General features: G+C 61.1%; 1 protein-coding gene across 3 annotated transcripts in view; it reads left to right on the top strand.

Moving 5' to 3' along the window:
• The window catches only part of CCDC85C (coiled-coil domain containing 85C), a 75,638-nt gene that overhangs the window by 45,498 nt on the left and 12,431 nt on the right, over window positions 1-17,709 (top strand). For 2 of the 3 annotated variants that reach the window (XM_025042139.1, XM_025042138.1), the window contains exon 2: window positions 11,081-11,154. In XM_025042139.1, the coding sequence (XP_024897907.1) occupies window positions 11,081-11,154 (74 nt within the window). Of the gene's footprint in view, window positions 1-11,080; window positions 11,155-16,726; window positions 16,763-17,709 lie in introns of all 3 variants that reach the window. The other variant, XM_025042137.1, reaches the window with a different exon arrangement.

The raw sequence follows: 17,709 nt of genomic DNA, 5'->3' as shown, positions 1-17,709 counted from the left end.
CTGCTGCCTTTCTTAGACCCGGCGGCAGCCTTTGAAGGCTGGCCTTTAACGCTTTTAAATGAAACTGAGCCTCAGAGTGCTGGACAAGCGATCCAAAGTCACACAGCTGCAACTTTTAGTTTCCGTGTTAGTCTCCTTTGGCGGCTGTCACACGTCACCACAACTTCGGTGCCTAAACCAACACGAAACGTATCATCTTACAGTTCTGGAGGAGTCAGCAGAGGGCTCCGCTCTTTCTGGAGCTTGAGGGGAGAATTGGTTCTCCTGCCTCCCCTGCCTCTAGAGGCCCCTCCCCGACCTCCAGGGCCGGCTGTCGCTCTGACTGTTCTTCCCCGGTCATGTCCCACCCCGACCACAGCCGGGAAAAGCGCTCCGTTTTTAAACATTCCAGCGATGGGGTCGGGTCCACCTGGATAGTCCAGGCCAGGGTTGCGTCTTGAGTTCCGTGACCTTAATCACACGGCCGTCTCTTGCCGTGTGAAGTCACATAGTCACAGATTCTGGGGGTTAAGGCGTGGGCCTCTTTGGGGGGAAAGACGTCTGCTCAGTACAGTTCACAAGCCCAGGCTGAGACAAGTCTCTTGTGATGTCATACGGGGAAACTGAGGCCCGCGATTGTGTAGAGGGTGCTGCCGGGGCTGGGACCCTTGGCCCAGATTTTTCCCCGGAGCTGCACTGCCTCTCCCTAACCGAAGTCTCCGTGACTGTCACAGGCACAAGGCTTCTGCTGTTCACATCCTGGCACCAGTTTTGCAAGGTGCCCTGGGCGTGAAGGCAGTCGGTCCTGCCCACAGCTGGGAGAACGTGCCCTCCCCCGGCCTTCTGGGGGAATGGCACCCTTAAGCGGGCTTCGTTGCTTGTCCTTTGGTGAACAGCCCCTCTGTGGGTTTTGGGTGAATGTGGGCAGTGCAGCGTGCTGCCCCCACTCCAAGTCTGTGTCATTTCTGACAGGGCGAGTCCTCGCTGCCCTGCCTAATTATAGGGGTGCAGTCTTCTTGCAGGGGCTCTGAGTCGCGTCCCTGTCCTGCTCCACCTGCCACACCTCCCTGCCTCCGCACACGGCTGGAATGTCCCCAGGGTTCCTGCCTCCTCTGCTGGAGAGTTGGCCCCATTCTGGCCTGACCAGTCCCTCATGCTGGGCCTGCCTGGCTCCCAGGAGAGGCTGGGTTGAGCGAACGATGAAAGCAAATCCCCCTTTCTCCTGAAACCAGCGCCCGTCTCCCCTTTTTGCTACGAAGGGGCTTGGCACATATATTTGAGATCTCAATACCTGCTTATGCCTCGACCCTAACCCCCAGACTTCAGTCCTGCCTGTCCTGGCCTCGCCACAATCCCCATAATGTGCTTGCATTGGCGGGAGGCCAGTCCCACCAGTGAGTAGTCAGGGCCAGGTGGGTGTGGGGCCCCTTGGGGATGGAGCCCAAGAGGCGGTTGACTTGAACAGTCACCGCTCAGCTTAGAGCAGGGTTCCCAGCCCTGTGCGTACGTCGGAATCTCCAGGAGGACGTCGAAAATGTGTATGGATGTCCAGAATGGATGTCCAGACTCCTCCCCACCGTGCAATTCAGTCGGTCTGAGGGGGCGAAGAGAGATGTTAAAAGGTCCCCAGGAAGCCAGGTGAGTGTATGTGCAGTGATGCTGAGAGCCACAGGCGGGGGGCGACCCAGCAGCTGTGTGAGTGTGCGCCCCTGCCGGGCAGGACCTGCAGACATCTGCTCTCGACCATTTTCGACGATTCCCATTTGGAGTGGAATCGGGGTCGGTGGGGGAGGGGGCATTAACAGCGCGGTCACCCGCACACACAGGTTAGTTTCTGGTCGTGGAAGCTGAAGCCACAGGAAGGGCATTCTCTGTTTGCCCTTTCTCGCTGCTTCGAAGCCGTGACAGTTTCACTGTGAGTTGTCAGGCTCCCCAGCGGTAGCGGAGTCACGAGTGAGTTTTCTGAACCCCAGGGGCTGCCGGGCCGACCCATGGGGCTCGTTCTAAACGAGCCTGTGGGGATCCGCCTTCCCGTTCGGCTGTTCGCTTGAGATACAGCACGGGTTGGGAGGCCTCGTGGCTTTTCCAGGAATTAAACTGCGGGCGCCCCTGTGGCCCAGGACGGGGAGGGCGCTGGTCTGTGGGGGTCCCTAGAGCAGCTCGTGCAGCACACAAAGGGGCAGATGGCAGCCCAGAGACAGCCATGTGCCTTATCCGGGGAGGCCGAGCGGCCGGCGTGGAGAGATCTCAGTTTTCATTAATGCGATCATTTGTTTTTCTCTGCACCCATTAATTTTCTTTCCTCTTTGGGCTCCGTTTGGAGAGGGTGGGGCTTCAGTCATGGCTGTTCCATTTTACCGTTCAGTGGCCTTTGAGGCGTCCATGATCCCGCATCTCCTGGCATGAAGGTGAGGCCGTGGGGGGTGCTGGATGTCAGCAGATTGGACACCTGTGACCTGGGCAGTGTTTCTACTGTGTGACTTTGGCCTTGCTACTTAACCTGTCGAAGACGCAGGCTCTTCTTCCATACACAGGGACAATAATAAAAGGACCTACGTCACCAGCTCAGTGTGAGGGTTACACGTGGGATGGGAGGGTCAGGGTTCTACTCAGTGCCTGCTGGCACGTGAGGTACCCAGGAAACCACCCGTACGAATGCGAAAGAAGCTTCTCTCTCGGTGCCTGCATGGACGTGAGAACTCTCTCCCACATCCAGGGCTCCAGAAGTCATCAGTGGGCTGGCCCGTACCACTCTGCAGACCCCCGTGTGTGGCCCAGGTGGGCAGGCAGGGCTAGAGGAGGGAGCAGCGGGGGCCAGCATGCCCGAACCTCCCAGCCTGCCCAGCTCGGCCTGCCGCCACCCAGAGGCGTCTTCCCAGGAACCTGATGCTCCCCTCAGCCTGCTCGCCTTCATGCATTAATAACACCTGTCTCACGTTCAGCCTGCACCTCCTGCAGCTGTGCTGTGTGCCAGGAGGCAGAGGCTGATGGCTCAGGGGTTCCTGAACCTGCCTGTTGCGGTCCCATCTTGGTGCCTTTGCTCATTCACACTGTGCCTTCATCTCGGACTTGACTTCCATCCCTACCCTGCCTGACTGCCTCTCAGAGTCCTGCTGGCTCTTCAGTGCTCAGCCTAGGTGCTGCCTCCTTCCGGAGGGAGTTTGGAGGCTGTTCCAACCCAAGGCCTACCTGCTCTCCGGACGCTGGGCAGCCCTCAAGGTCACCGGAGGAGAGAGCTGCTGATCGCCCCCGTCGGCCCTTGCTCTGGCCCACTCGCCCCTCGGCTGTCTGTTTTCACTCCATTCTCTGCCGTCCGGTGAATGCGGTTATTCCTGCGGCTCTTACATTAGGCTGAGGGGCCCTCGAAGAAGGGGGCCATGTCCTTGGACAGCGGGTGTGATGCTCTGTGGCCTTGGGCAGACCTGGTCACTCTCTGAGCATTCTGTCTCTGCCCACCTGGCAACGGTCCCGGGAAGAATGGAGGGTGGCAGAGTGCGTGGACCCACACTGAGGTCGGTGACAGCTTCCTACGGCCTGGCAGCTACTCTGCGGACCTTAAGTGTTTCAGGGGCTCCGTCAGCAGACGATGCTTGGGCGGAGGCCATTCGGCCTCTGCTTGTTTCTCCCGAGTGATGGAGCTCACGCCTGCACTGTCGCGAAACCCGTGGGTTCTTCCCAGTCCCGGGTCGTGCGTTGCAGGAATTCCCTTTGGGTCCGGAGAGCAGCTGGGCCTTGGGTTGGAACATCCTCCAAACCCTTTAAGAAGACAGGACCATTTGCCCGCTCTGCTGGACCGGGGCCCAGGGCCTCGCCGGGGACACCTGGAAATGCTCACGCATCAGAGATGAGGGCTGCAGGAATGGTCAGCTCCACGTCCTGCCGAGCCTGGCCTGGGGGCAGGGGGCAGGGTGGGCAGGCAGCAGCTGCGCGGGGATGTCACACCGGCCACGGACCGGTCACTTCCTGGAAGTGTGGCCTCTGCTGCCACCTCGGTTCCAGGCTGCACTGAGCCCGAGGGAGGGGACAGCTGCCCGGGAGGAGGCGGCCACGGCCAGTCCACGGCCGTCACGTCCCCTCCCCGAGCCTGATTCTTCACCCGTCAATGGGGGACCTGTTGCCGGCTCGTGGGGAGACGTGAACGTGCATGAGGCGCACCGTTGGTGCTCGGTGGGCATGGGTATCCATGTTTCATTTTCATTTTTCATTTTTAAAAATTTATTGGGGGACAGTGGTTAATAAAGTTATACAGGTTTCAGGCATACGGTTCCCTCGATACCTCATCGGTGCATTGCATCGTGTGTTCCCCACCCACAGTCGAATCTGTCAGCATAGCATTTGGCCCCTTTGCCCTCTTCTGCGTCCCCACCCCCATGCCCTCTGGTCACCCCCACACTGTTGTCTGTAACGGGACACCCTAGACTGGGGGCTCGTGAGCAGCAGGCATTTACTTCTCATCGTGCTGGAGGCCGAATGTCTGAGATCGTCCTGCTGGCAGATTTGGCGTCCGGTGAGGGCTGCCTCCTGGTTCCTAGACGGAGTCTCCCCACTGCGTCCTTGCGGGGTGGAAGGGACGAGAGCTCCCTGGGGTCTCCTAAAGGAGCACTAACGTCACTCATGAGGGCCCCACCCACATGACCTAGTCTGCTCCCAAAGGCTCCTCCCCCCTCACATCATCATGGTGGGCAGTAGGTTTCAACGTAGGAATTTTGGAGGGGCACACATTTGACCACAGCAGTGGACAGAGCTTTAGGCCAGCTCTACCTGCAGGACTCGGCACCTCGCTGTACCTCATTCCTGCACCCGTCGGGGATGGCAGAGCCTCCCCTTGGGGGCGAAGGGTCTGAGCTTACCGGTGGGAGGAGCACCTTGCTCACGTCAGGGAGGACAGTGGGGGCGCCTCCTGGACCCCCTGCTTTCCAGCTCCCACAAACTGCAGGTATGTGTGGGGCGTGTACCCTCGGGGGTACATCCTGGCCGGGGAGAAGGGACAGAAGCTGAGTTGGCAGGTGCTGTCAGAGCCAGTTTCACCCCTGGGGCGCAGAGAGCAGGGAGCCCTAGAACGAGGAGGGGCCTGTGTTTAATGAGGCCCTTCCGCCCCATGGAGCCGTCGGTCCCGATGCCACCGCGACCCTCTTAATGAAGTGGAAGGAAAAGGGAATTTAATCAGCCGAGCAGCCTCGTGCAAATGTCAGCCCTCTCTCCGTCGCGCCCACAGAGAGGCACGGGTCCGCTGGGTCTGCACAAAGCCCGCCTGTCCCTGAGACCTTGTGCGACTCTGCTCAGTGGGAGGGGTCTGGAAGGGAGGCGGGGCTGGCAGGGACCCTGGAAGGGGCAGTAGCTGGAGAGTCAGGTCCTTTGTGTCTCTGTGACACGGCCCCTCCCCCAGCCTCTACCTATGCAGAGAGGGGACGTCTGTGGCAGACACCGTTGGCATCCTGCCCGGGTCCCCGAGGCACTTGCTGTTTCCGTGCCCACCACGGGCTTCGCCTGCCGGTGCCTGTAGCGCTGCCTGGGGGCTCCCCCGTCCGCCCTCCGGGTGGGCAGGGCTCCAGCCTCCAGCCTCCGTGGTCCCTCCCCGTGGGAGCAGCCCCCCACCAGTGAGCACTTGGGCAGGCGAGTAACCCTGAGAACCCCCGGAGCTCCCCGGGGGCTTGCCGCCCCCTCCACCCTCCCATCCCCTGCCCCGTTTCCACGCCCCCACCTGGCTTCCCAGACGGCCCCTTCCACATAACCTGCTTCTCCCTGAGCCCTGTCTCACCCAAATAAGATGTAAGCCCCAGGCGAGGTCGGCCCATGACAGTGCGTGCAGAGCTGGTGACCTCGCGCCACTGTCACGGGCCTGCTCCGGCCTCTTGTAGCTGCTGCTGGTGGGAGCCTGTAGGGTTGAGCGCCGACTCCTTTGGGCAGCTGGCCCGACCCAGTGGCAGGGTGAATTCCTGCCAGGTCCCCAGACTTTCCGGGGGCCCACTGGGTGCTGGGCGGTGTTTAGGTGAGCGGGGGCTCCAGCGGTGACCACACAGCCTCTGGCCCCACATTCTTATGGCAGGGATGGAAGAGGAAGCTGTGGGGACACTGCCTCGCCAGGGAGGAGACCAGGCCCGGACAGGAGATGGCACCTGGTCTCATGGCTCCTGAGAAGGCGGGATTGCCTACTGGTCAGCACCAGGACCCAGCACAGGGCCCCTGGGCTGGAGCCAACGACGCCAGTGGGGAGGGGCTCATGGACCCTGCAGGCTGGAGACTCTCACCTCCCACTGGCTGCACAGGGCATCTTTGAGGAAGGGTGAAGTGAGGGCTGACGTTCTGGCTCCTAGAAGCGAGAATGTGGTGGGGAGTCCCCCTCACTTGTCCCCCCAGATGGAAGCTGCATCGTGAGTCACCCGGAATTGGTCCGGGGGCCCAGGAGGAGCCAGGGGAGGGCCAGCCCAGCCCAGAGTCCCTTCCGGAGTCAGCTCCCTCATTTCCACCCCCAGCAGCGAAGCCGGGTGATGACGCCTCCCTCCCTCTCGGTGCCTCTCCTCATTACTGCAAACCCTGGGATTAATTTAATTACACACTTGTCTCCAAGAGGCTGGGGCTCAGACGCGCTGGTGAGATCAGGAGTTCCCAGGCTGCTAAGGATCGACCCGCCCAGGAGCCAGGCCCTTCCCGGAGTCCCCTGCCCTCCTAGACCCCCCTTTCCCCGAGCGTCCACTTCTCATTCCTTCCTGTTACAAGGCGCCTGCTCGCTCCCACGGTGACCAGTGTCCTACTCCCTGGCTCTTGGTAACGTGCAGGACCTGGTTTGGGCAGCTGAGTGTGTGGCCAGGGTCTGGCGTGGCAGGGGAGGCTTATCTAGGACTTGCTGGGGGCAGTCTCAAATCCTGAGGGGCAGGCTTGGGGCTGGGCCTGGGGACAGATCCCAGACCAGAGCTGGGAGAGTGGGCAGAGGGTGGCTGGTTGAGCCCGCCTGTCTGGGCCACCCTCCCGGCCACCTCTCTGCCTCCCATGGATTAAAAACTTCAGTGACGTCAACGGGTGGCTCTGCAATGTGAAGGTGCAATCATTTAATCCATTCTTCTTCTTTTTTTTTTTTTAAAAAAGGAAGATTTCTCCCTATTCTCAAAGTAGATTATTTGAAAATTAATAGGAAACAGTGTTTCTTGTTGAAAAGTCACCCATTCCTCCCTGCAGACATCACCGCCTTCAGTATTTCCGTGTGCTTCCTCCTGAATTTATTTCAATGCAAAGGTTTTTAAAATGTAGCAGCAATTATACATGTAACTTTGTGTCCGTTTCTCTCCACTGGCCTTAAGTGTTTGCCACATTGTGTAGGAGAGAAACTCTTCTTGAACGTCGTTTGAGTGACGACAGGGTGTCACCCTCTTGTGGGACACGTAACTATTTCCAGTTTTGGCCACTCTGATACCGTCTGCATCCTTCATAATTAGAATTAAATTTTTTAGGATAGATTCCATTGGAATTACTGGATGAATTAAAATATTTTAAGACTCATATTGTTCCTTTTAAACTCAAAAGAAAACCAGCACACCCAGTGGTCTGAAGTGTGCTTTGTTCTCTGCTGCCATTTGCGGTTTGGGGAAAAACCAAACAGGCGGGTGGAGTGGGACCTGATCTTTGGTCTGGGGCCATGGACGTGTCCTCTGGTCTGTGCCCACGTGTGGCCCATTAGGGAGGACAGCTGGCCTGTGGGCCCTGAGGTCTGGCACTGGCGGTGGGCGGCTGGAGCGTTGTCGGTGTGGCCTGTGTCCCTCCCCTGGTGCTGGCTTCGTCACCACTCTCCCCTCCCTGCTGTCCTGGAAGCCGGGTGTTGGACCCGCTGTGGCTGAGGGAACAGCTGGCTCAGGCAGGAGCAGTGACGTGCGTCCAGCCCTCCCGCTGCCCGGCGGGTCTGCTGATTCTGTCCCAGCCCGTGACTCCAAGCGCAGTCTGACAGAGAAGGGAAATGCAGGGAGCTCCTGATTCCCTCCATGGACGCGGCAGAGAGAGGCAGAAACGTCCCCACAGTCAGGGGACTGTGGGTGGGGATAGCGTCCACCTTCCCAAAGGGTCGATGTGTGAGTGAGTGACCTGAGTAGGACCGCTGGTCGCACACAGTGGCTGGTCCCTCTCCTGAGTTCGAGGCTGTGCCTGGCAGCACTGTCCCGTGGTGGGAGCCGCAGTGAGCAGGGTGGCTGGCTTGGCTGCCTGCAAGGCTGGGCAGTAACGGGGCGTCCAGGAGACAGGCTGACCAAGTACCACGCCTTCTTTCTCAGAGTCTCTGCCTGCGTCTCTCCACAGTGTGGTGCCACACACTTGGGATCCTGAGCACTGGCCTTCAGGGATGGGCCTGGGGAGCGGGGAGAGGGCCGGAAGGTGGGGCCCTGGCCCCCTGCTCTCCCACCAGCAGGTGGGGACACTGTTCCTCATGGCGTCCTGATCTGGAAAATGGGGACGATGCCTGTTTGACCCTTGCCAGACGCATGGGCTGCCGTGTGTCACACGCGTTGAGTGGTGGTCCCCCCTCCTCCACCCACCCCACCGAGAGAGAGACCACACCGGGGTCTCCCTGTCCTGTGCTGACGAGAGAGCTGGGAGCACCCCCGGCGTTCATCTTGTCCAGCGGTTTCCCCTTGGCATTCCCAGGAAGCCTCCTGCTAACAGCACGCAGTACACACAGGGTTGGGGAGCCCAGGTGGCACCGCATCTCTCCCGCTGTGCTCAGGGGGGCCAGCGCACCCCAAACACTGAGGCCCTTCCCATCGGGCCTGTTTCATGGGCGAGATGTGGAAAGGGATGGGGAATGGCTTCTCAGTCTTGGGCGACTGATGGGTAAACTGAGGCAGGGGCAGGCATGGGGGGGCATGGACTGCAATGACCGCGGGAGTCTTGGGCGACTGATGGGTAAACTGAGGCAGGGGGCAGGCATGGGGGGGCATGGACTGCAATGACCACAAAGAAGGGTGTGGGCAAGGCCTTTTTACAGCTGCAGCCACCCAGGCCAGCCAGGGTGCCCTGCCCGAGCTGGTGGGATCTGCCGGCACTGGGCGTGCACACAGGGTCCCAGTGGGGAGGCCTTCGGGGTCACTACTTGGGGTCCAGTCCCACCTCCGCCGCGGCCCTGCCTGGTGCTGTGAACAAGCCATTTCACCTCTTGGAACCTCGATTCCTCAGCTGTCAAAGGGGGCTGCCCAGAGTGGGGGTGAGGTGAGGCCAGTGCAGGGAGCACCTCACCTGCCCCCCCAGTGGAGCTCCCCAGCAGGCCTGGCCGGTGGTTACCAGTGTCATCCCTGGGTCTGAGGGTGGGCTGGCCTGCCTCCTCCCTCTCCGGAAGGCTCTGCATTCCTGAGAGGTGACTGGAGTCGAGGGGGGGTGGTGTTGTCCAGCAGCGAGTGGGCGGGGCCGGCCTCCCCATTCCTGCCCTGCGCTGGGCCTAATGCTTAAGAATGCAAGTGCTCCTGGGCCTGGTCTGGGGGCTGGCCGGACAGCGCTCCTGGGGATACTTCCATGTGCCTAGGGAACTAAATGAAGCAGGCAAACAGGGCTCGGGGCTGCTGCTCATAACTGGGGCGGCCTCGGGGGACGGCCTTGCTGGCAGGCAGGAACTCTTGGGGCCTGGGCCAAGCCCTGGTGTGGGAAGGTCACAGCATGCTGGGGAGAGAGCTACTGCCACCCCAGTCCTCCGGGGCACTGGCCGGGGAGGGGCCTGACGTCCATGTCATCGGCGAGGACGCCAAGGGGCGGGGTTTACTGGGTGGTGCCAGGCGTGCACTGGGGTGGACAGACGCTTTATTATTCCCACAGCGTGTGATGGTCCAGCGTGTTCTCCAGCAGCACCCAGGCCCTCTTTGCCCACCCAGGACTGTTAAAAGCCCCGAGGGGTCCATTCCGAGTCCCCCAGTCCCTGAGGCGGTAGTGTGGGGGACTAGAGAGCTGGCCTCGGACACAGAGGGTCAGCAGGGTGATCTGGGAAGACCCTGTGTCCTGCCGTGGGCAGGGGGCACAGCAGGAGCAGTAGCGGCTGGCCTGGGGTGCGTGGGGCCCAGGCTGGCATCTGGGCTGTGTGAGCCTTGGTGAGGTTCTCACGTGAACGAGAGGCACGTGGCCTGTCCTTGACCAGGTACCGCCGAGCACCCTGGGGAGGAGCCCAACAGCGCCTGGCACAGACCCGATTCCCGGCCCTTCCTGCCTCTGCACCTGTGCCTGCCTGGACGGCCCGGCCCCTGGCCCCCTGGGCCGCCCTATCCTGCTCTGCCCTCCCTCCCTCCGGCCCCTCCCCAGGAGGTCCCCTGCTCTAGGCCTGGCCCGGGGTGACTTCGTCATCACTTTTGTCCTCTGACCCTGATGGCTGAGGCAGGACCAGGGCTCTGGGTGGGGAATTCTGCCCGCTTATGATTGTAGAAGGGGGTCAGCGTGCTGAGGGAGGGTGGGTTTCAACCTCTGCTGTGTTCAGAAGCTGGGGCAGGTGGGGGGTGTGTCCCCACGCCTGGCTCCTGGTGGCGAGAGTCTTGTAGGAAGGTGGAGGCTTACCTGCCGTACGTGCCTCTTCCACCGCCGTTGTGGGAGCTCCCGCGAGTCAGGCACAGAGGACCCCGGACTCTGAGCTGGCATGCCTAGGAGCCTCAGTTTCCCCATGTGGACCCCAGACTCCCTGGGGGTTGCAGCTTTTTATAAGTTTGCTGTGGCTGAACCAAGGAAGAAGGCACACGCAGATTTCGATGGAAATTATGATTCCGTGAAAGATTCTCAGGAGATGAGGAAGGCCGGTATCTTTGAGGGTGCAGAGCCATTCCAGAATGTAAAGAATTTGAATTGACTTACACGGAAATTTGTTACTGAACTGTGTTCCTGAACTTGGAAGCATGAATATTTGGGCTAAGAAATAGTTTCTCTTGATAAATAAACAATGAACAAATACTGTGGGGGTACAAAAAATGTCCCTGGTTGTGGGGTCCCATCAAGGGAGTGTTGGAGAGGACTCATTTTGGACCCGAGGCATCGCGGAGGCTGAGGGCGTCGGCCCGGGACGCCCCTCATCTCGCTTCTGCAGGGGGTGTGGGGAGGGCCGCTCTCCCGCTGGAGACCAAGTTAACGTGCCCCCCACATTCCTGTGTCATTGCAGATCCCTCGTCCACTCACATCAGACAGCTGGAGTCCAAGGGGAAGCTGCTGGAGAGTGACAAGCTCGCCGCACAGGTAGGCCAGCTGGGGGAGGACTCGGGGACCGTGCCCGTCGCACCTGAGGGCCAGCCTGAGCCTTCCACCCGCCCACCGCTCCTGTGTCCACCTCGTCCCAGCTTCCCTCGGCTCCTTTCCCCTTCATGCCCGTCGCCTGCCACCGCCAGCCACTTCCGCCCCAGGTCACCTCCTGGGACGCCGGCACCTGGCCCTTGCTCCACAGCCTCTGGGGTTCCCGCTGTCACATCCTTCCACTGTCTGCCCTTCAGTGGTCTGCAAGGTCCGTGGGGGTCCCACTGGGCCTGTCCCAGAGATGTCGCAGACAGGAATGGGCCACTTGCTTTGCCCCTGTGACAGCTGGGTGACTCAAGGCCGGAGAGGCAGGCTGGCACGGTTCCCCCAGACCCACATGGGGAACTCCCTTCCCTGGTCAGGGTCCACCTTCCTCCCTCTGAACCTGGCTGGTGCCGACAGGCAGATGAGGCCGTGTGTCGTCCCCGTCACGTCCCCAGCGCAGGGGCAGTGGGGGAGGGCAGTGCAGGCTGAGAGGCAGAGCAGGGCACGGCCGCTGCAGCGTAGCGGGGCCTTTCCTGCTGGGCGTGGGGCAGTGATGGGAGGCTGTGGTCAGCCTCCGGCCAGGGTTCAGGGGACCGGTTGGCTTGGCTGACCCCTCTAGCCTCTCATCCCCTTGTACCCATTCCTGGCTTAATCTCCCCTTCCCCTCCCCGGCCACACTCTGGTTCAGAGCCGGGATGCCCAGAGTGTTTCTCTGGGAACCAGCCCCAGGGGAGGTTCAGCTGCCTGGCCCCGGTTGCTAGGGGACCGGTGGGCTCGGCGCCACTGCCTGCTCAGGGAGCCCGCGGCACCCTCTCTGCCTGCCGGGCGGCTGCTGGGGGCTCACTGCCCAAGCGTGAGCACAGCCCCCGTGCATCGCTCCTACTGGGGCCTTGTGGATAGTTCCCGCAGCTCTGCAGGACTCGGCAGAGTGCAGGGTACAGGTCTGTGGTCCCCCTGACTCCGCACCCCGCTCAGGTGCCGAGCCAGGCATTGAATTATATGGCTGGTTTCGTGACTCGGTGTGGGGGTTTAAGGCCCCGCATGGTGGAAGGGCATGCCCACAAGCCACGCTGGCCCCTCGAGGCTGGCAGGGGTGGGAGAGGCTGGGGAGTCGGGTAGGCCGTGGGAGCTGTGGGCAGAAGTGATTGTTACAGGGAGTTGGGGATGGTGAGGCAGCATTAGGGCTCAGGAGCAGGTGCCCGTCTGGTGGCCGAAGCCTCGGGCAGGTGGGGTGGTGGCTGTGCGAGTCTCCCCATCTGTCCATTCTTTGCCCATCGCTCCTGGGAGAGCAGGATGAGAGCTCAAGGCGCGAATTTGGGATGCTGTCTGCAGCGTTGTCCCACGGTCCAGCTGGAGCAGTGCTTGTGGCCCTGTCTCTACAAGGACAGAAGTGTCCCTGATCCTGTGGCCTCTGCTCTCCTGGACCACATTGTCCCACTGGGAAAACACACCCCAGTTCCAAGTGGGGGACTGGGACTTGTGGAAACGTGCACACGCTCAGCCCCCCGCGCCCATGTGTGCAGAGGGGGAGGGGGACAGGGGCCCTCTGTCTGGGGTATTAGGGGGACAGCAGCTGCCTGGGCGTGAGTGGGTGAGTGTCTTGGCCTGGAGGCAGCAGTGCGTTCTGGCCCCACCTGTGCCCATGGCTGGGCCAGGCACGCCAGGCACAGACACCGTCGGATGGGGCTGGCGGGCCGCAGGCAGTTAGATTGGGACTTAGGGCCAGGACCGTGTTTCTGCCCACTTGTGGCTGGGACAGGAGAAGCGCTGAGAGCTCAGAGCCCACCCCGTGTGGAAGGTCCCGTGTCTAATTTCTGTAGAACTTCTTTCTCCTCGAAGGAAGCCTTGTGAAGCTGAGCTGCTCGGGTAGCAGCTGTGTGTTCGGGCGTGTGTCGTGGTGGGCAGCCACCCAGGTCCCATCCCTCGTCTCCTCCTCAGCAGGGACTCTGCTGGTGGGCCGGGGCCTCACCGAGGGTCTCTCAGTGAGTGGGTGTCAGGGCTACACCCAGTGTGCCGGGAGGAAGGCAGCCGTGTGGCACTACGGCCTTGGCCTCGCTGGTGCCTTGCGACCACCCACCCTCGTCTCGCCCTCGACCTGCAGGCAGGACAAGCACTGAGGAGCTGCTGGCTTTGGCAGGCGTCTCCAGGTTCACCCATGGGGCTCCTGCTGCCCCTGCCAGCCACCGTCACCAGAGCTTGCCCTGGAGGGTGGGTGGGTGTCGCTGGCCTTGGAGGAGGGCCACCCCCTCCCTGCAGGCTTCTTGGTGGCAGTTCACACCTTGCTTGCCTTCGGGGAGGTTTCACACGGAGGGCAGCTCAGGTGGACCAGCCTTATAAGGATCCTCAAGCCGCTTCTCGTCCCTGTTTGCTCACCTATAAAATGGACACCCCGAGGCTCCCTCTGCTGAGCGCATGGCCCTGGGGTGTAGGGCTGACCAGGCAGAGACCTGCAGTCAGGGAGCTTGCTGTCCAGTCTCACACCTGTCCCAGCCAGCAGGACTCGCGTGCACAAGGGGGCTGCTGGAGGACAGCGGAGGTGGGGAGAGCCCCATGATCAGGGCTTGGCCCACGGCGAGAGTACTGGCCTTATTGGAAGGGGGTCCCATAAGTCATGGGCTCCCCCCTCAGGAATGGCCTCCTGCCGACAGCCTTCCCAGTCACCCCCACCTGGCTCTGTGCTTGCTCTGAGCTCTCGCCCTGTGGGCTGCCCGCCCTCACTGGTAGGGTGTTGAATCCTCCCTTGGGGAGCCTGGTCCTCACCCCTGCTGGACTGTCAGCTGCTTAAGCTGTAGAGTCTGAGTGGCCAAGTCTGCATCTCCAGGGCTCAGCTCAGTTAGACCAGGTGGATGCATTTTGAAGAGCCCCTGGCTGCCCCCTCACCCCACCCCACCCCCAACCTGGAGTCCTAGGCCAAGAGGGGAAGCTAGCTCCTGCCCAGAATAAGGAAGGTCTGTTCAGCCAAGGGCGAGCTGCTTTATAAGACAGTGAGAGTATCATCTTTGGAGGAAATCAAGTGATGGCTGGATGACCATGATTGGGAATCTTGAAGAACGAGATTGCCGCTGTGGGTGGGATTCCGACCTTGGCCTCATGAGCTCTGGCTTGTGCGATTTTACGATTCTGGCACTTACATCTTGTCGCTGACATTGAATTGCGTGGAAAACTCCAGCTCTGTGCAAAGTAGGGGATCTGCCTGTTGGCAGAGAGCTGGAGAGTAATATTATTCTTTTAACTGTCTTAAGGGGACGTTGCTTTGGGGTTTGGGTGGGAGGGCAGAGGGCCCGTCGGATTCCCACTTCCCACTGCCCACCCCCTTCCCCCATGGCCTCTACTTAACTCCAAAATAGCTTTAATTAGAACCGTGCCGGAGCCTTCGCAGACCGTGTTACTGTGTTGCCGTTCACATTTTCTTTCTCTTGCCGGCCTTAAAATTTCATCAACACAGCTGCTTCCTCTGTGATGATTCATCTCGAGCCCCCGTACACGTTATTATTTTTCCTGTGGATTCTCTGTGCCCGGTCGGGCTGGGGTGGGGGGCGGCTGTAATGGATGCTGGGGACTCAGCTCTGTCTTTTCCTCGGTTCACGCCCCTGCTGGGCTGATAAATGAAGCCTCTGTGTGTGCTCAGAAGCCAGCTTTACAAAGGCGCAAGAAGCTTGCAATGCTGTGTCACACTGGGCAAGCAGGCGGCCATCTGGGGGAGTGCAGGCAGTGGTCCAGGTCTGTGACTGAACAGCCCCCAGCCTGCCTGCCTCACCCCCCACTCCCCCCATCCTGCTGTGCCGCACTGGTGGCTGAATGCTCAGGCTGGAAGCAACCCCAGGATTTACACCAAGCGCAGATGGGGAAACTGAGGCCTAGGCGGAGCAGGATTTCCTGGCCGGGGTGGTCGTGTTAGTTTGCAAGGGCTGCTGCAACACGTACTGGGCTCACGGTTCTGGGGGCCGGAAGTCCAAGATCAGGGTGGATGGAGATGGTTCCTTCTGAGGCCGGGAGGGAAGGCTGCCTCCCGGGCCTCTCTCCGTGGCTTGTCACGGCCGCCTTCTCCCTGTGTCCTCACACAGTCTTCCCTCTGCGTGTGTCTGTGTCCCTTTTATGAGGACACTGGTTGTCTAGGATTAGGGCCCACCTTGATGACCTCACTTTAACTTGGTCACCTCTGTAAAGACCCATCTCCAAATAGGTCACAGTTTGAGGTCCTGGGGGTTAGCACTCCCCCACAGTTCAGCCTGCAGCAATGCTGTGTCGTTCGCCGGGGCCCTGGAAAGTGCCTGCACCGGCCCTCACCTGCTGTGTCACCATAGGCAAAAGTCCGTGTTCCTGGCGCCTCGGTTTTCTTCCCTGTGAGACGGGGACGATGGCGAGGCCACCCCATCGCGTGCAGCACTGAACGGAGCCCGCGTCTGGGGAGTGCCTTGGGCGGTGGCTGACCTCTCACCTTCTTCTGGTCCCAGGGGACTGTGTGCCACTTACCATCTGGGTGGCATTGGGCCACTGGCTTAGCCTCCCATGTGCAAAACCAGGACCCTAGTGGTGCCGGCCGCAGGATTAAAGGGCAGGTCATTGGCGACACCAGGGCTGGGGCTGGCCAGCGGCACCGACAGAGTGGGTCGATCACTGACATCGCCCGTGGGCCACCTGGCAGCTGAGTGTCCTTCTTGACCCCAGTTTATGTGCAAGAGGCCTGGAAGGTGGGTGGGGTGCTCAGATCCATGCAGCCGCGGTGGGGTTTGGATTTTGCAAGCCTGTGCCCCATCCAAAGGGGCCCACCTCTTTCCTTGGAGGGGACCCATGCGAGGGTGACGGCTACTGTGGAGGGACCTGGTCCACAAGCCACCCGTCACAGGCCTCGAGGTCTGAACAGTACACCTAGGTTTGGAAAATGGGATCGAGGGCCAGAAACTGCGTGGGGAGGCGGGGCAGTGCCAGCTGCGGGAAAGTGACAGTAGCTGCCCGTTAACCACATGCGGGTCTCCGCTGCCCCATTTGAGTGCTTATTAGAAAGAACCTTCTGGGCCCCCAGCTATGTTCTTGGTAGCCTGCAAATGAGTTCTCTTAACACTGAAAAAGAAAAAGGGAGTAAATCTGTTCGGTGCTCCCAGTCGGCTCTTGCGAAGGCCCTGAGGACAGAGCGGGGGCCAGTGGGGGCCCGTTCCGTTGGGGCCTCTCCCAGCTGGCTCAGATCTGGGGGTGTCTCCAGGCCCATGCACCCCACCCCGCCCTCTCAGAAGGGCTGCTTTTCTCTCCAAGGGTAGCCACATTTTGGTGTGAACCTTGCGGGCCTGTGAAGGGTCAGGCCCCAGTGCCAGTGTGTGGCCCATGTGGTCAGTCCTTGTTAAATCTGGAGTTTTAAAATCATAAGGCTCCTGTGAGGTGCCTCGGGGACCCCCTGCCCCAGCCTGTGGTGTGGGAAAACCACTCCGGCCAAGCTGCGGTCCTGGTGGCTTTGCGCTGATGGGTGTCCAGGGTCGGGGGGCAGGGTGACGGGCACGGCTGGCGTTTGCTGGGTGACACTGCTTCTCTTCCCTTCCAGCTGCCCCACCCTTACGTCCGGAGGAGCTGGCTTCAGGTAGAGCTGCGTGGCGGGGCTTGTGTGCCGTGGTGTTCGGGGTGGGGGCGGCTGCCTTGAGGGCTGTGTGATACTCTGTCTGCTCTGGGTCCCTGCACTTCGGACCCCTCCTGTCCCTTTTGGGAGCTGACCGCCACCCAAGGGGCCCTGGTTCTGCCTTTAGAGTCTTTAGAGTCTTTCTGGGACCTGCCCCCGCTCTGAGCTGGCGTCAGTTTTCAGCTTTACAAAATGACAGGAAGAGCCCTGAGGGAGTGACCCCCCGCTCCCCCACCCCTTGTCCCCCGCAGTGCTCCACGCCTCCCTGTTCCCTCCCTACCTGTGAGGTCAGTAGGGCTAGTCACTGTCATCTCCACTCTGCAGCGAGGACCCCAGGTGCAGTGTGGGAGGAGGGATTTGCCAAGGCCACCTGAGTTAGCGGTGGCTCTCAGCTGGCCCAGGAGGAAGGAGGCACCCCTGGGACCTGGTGCTGTGCTCCCACCCTGCCGAGGGACACTGGAGGTGGGCGTTACCGAGACACTCACCCATCCCTGAGCCAGGACAGCCCCCTCTGAGAGGTTCCTGCCCCTGGTCACCACATACAAATTGGCCCAGGGTCCTGGGTGTGGGGTTCTGAGCGGTCACCTGCGGGCAGACAGCTGAGCAGGGAACCGGGTACCCCTGTGTCAGTGTTCACCCTCGAGCCCCCGCCCTTAGTCAGGTGCCACCTCCCCGCCAGGGAGCACACAGTAGGTGCTTCTCGCACACAAAACTGCTGCAGCAAGAGGTCCCACGCAGGGGGCCAGAAGCCCCTTGGGAGTAGGAAGGAGGGGCGAGAGTAGCTGCCCTGAAGTGAACCCCGAAAGGGGACCTGCCCACAGCGGCCGGTCACCCAAACAAGGAGCCCCACGTGGATGGGTGGGGGGGCGGGGCTTCCTTTCCTCCGTGCCCGCCCGCTCCTGGGAGTACGG

The sequence above is a fragment of the Pteropus alecto genome, unplaced genomic scaffold, assembly GCF_000325575.1.
Source record: "Pteropus alecto unplaced genomic scaffold, ASM32557v1 scaffold8, whole genome shotgun sequence".
Classification (NCBI taxonomy): Eukaryota; Metazoa; Chordata; class Mammalia; order Chiroptera; family Pteropodidae; genus Pteropus; species Pteropus alecto.
Note: the sequence above shows the minus strand (reverse complement) of the source record. Positions and strands in the feature narration are given on the sequence as shown.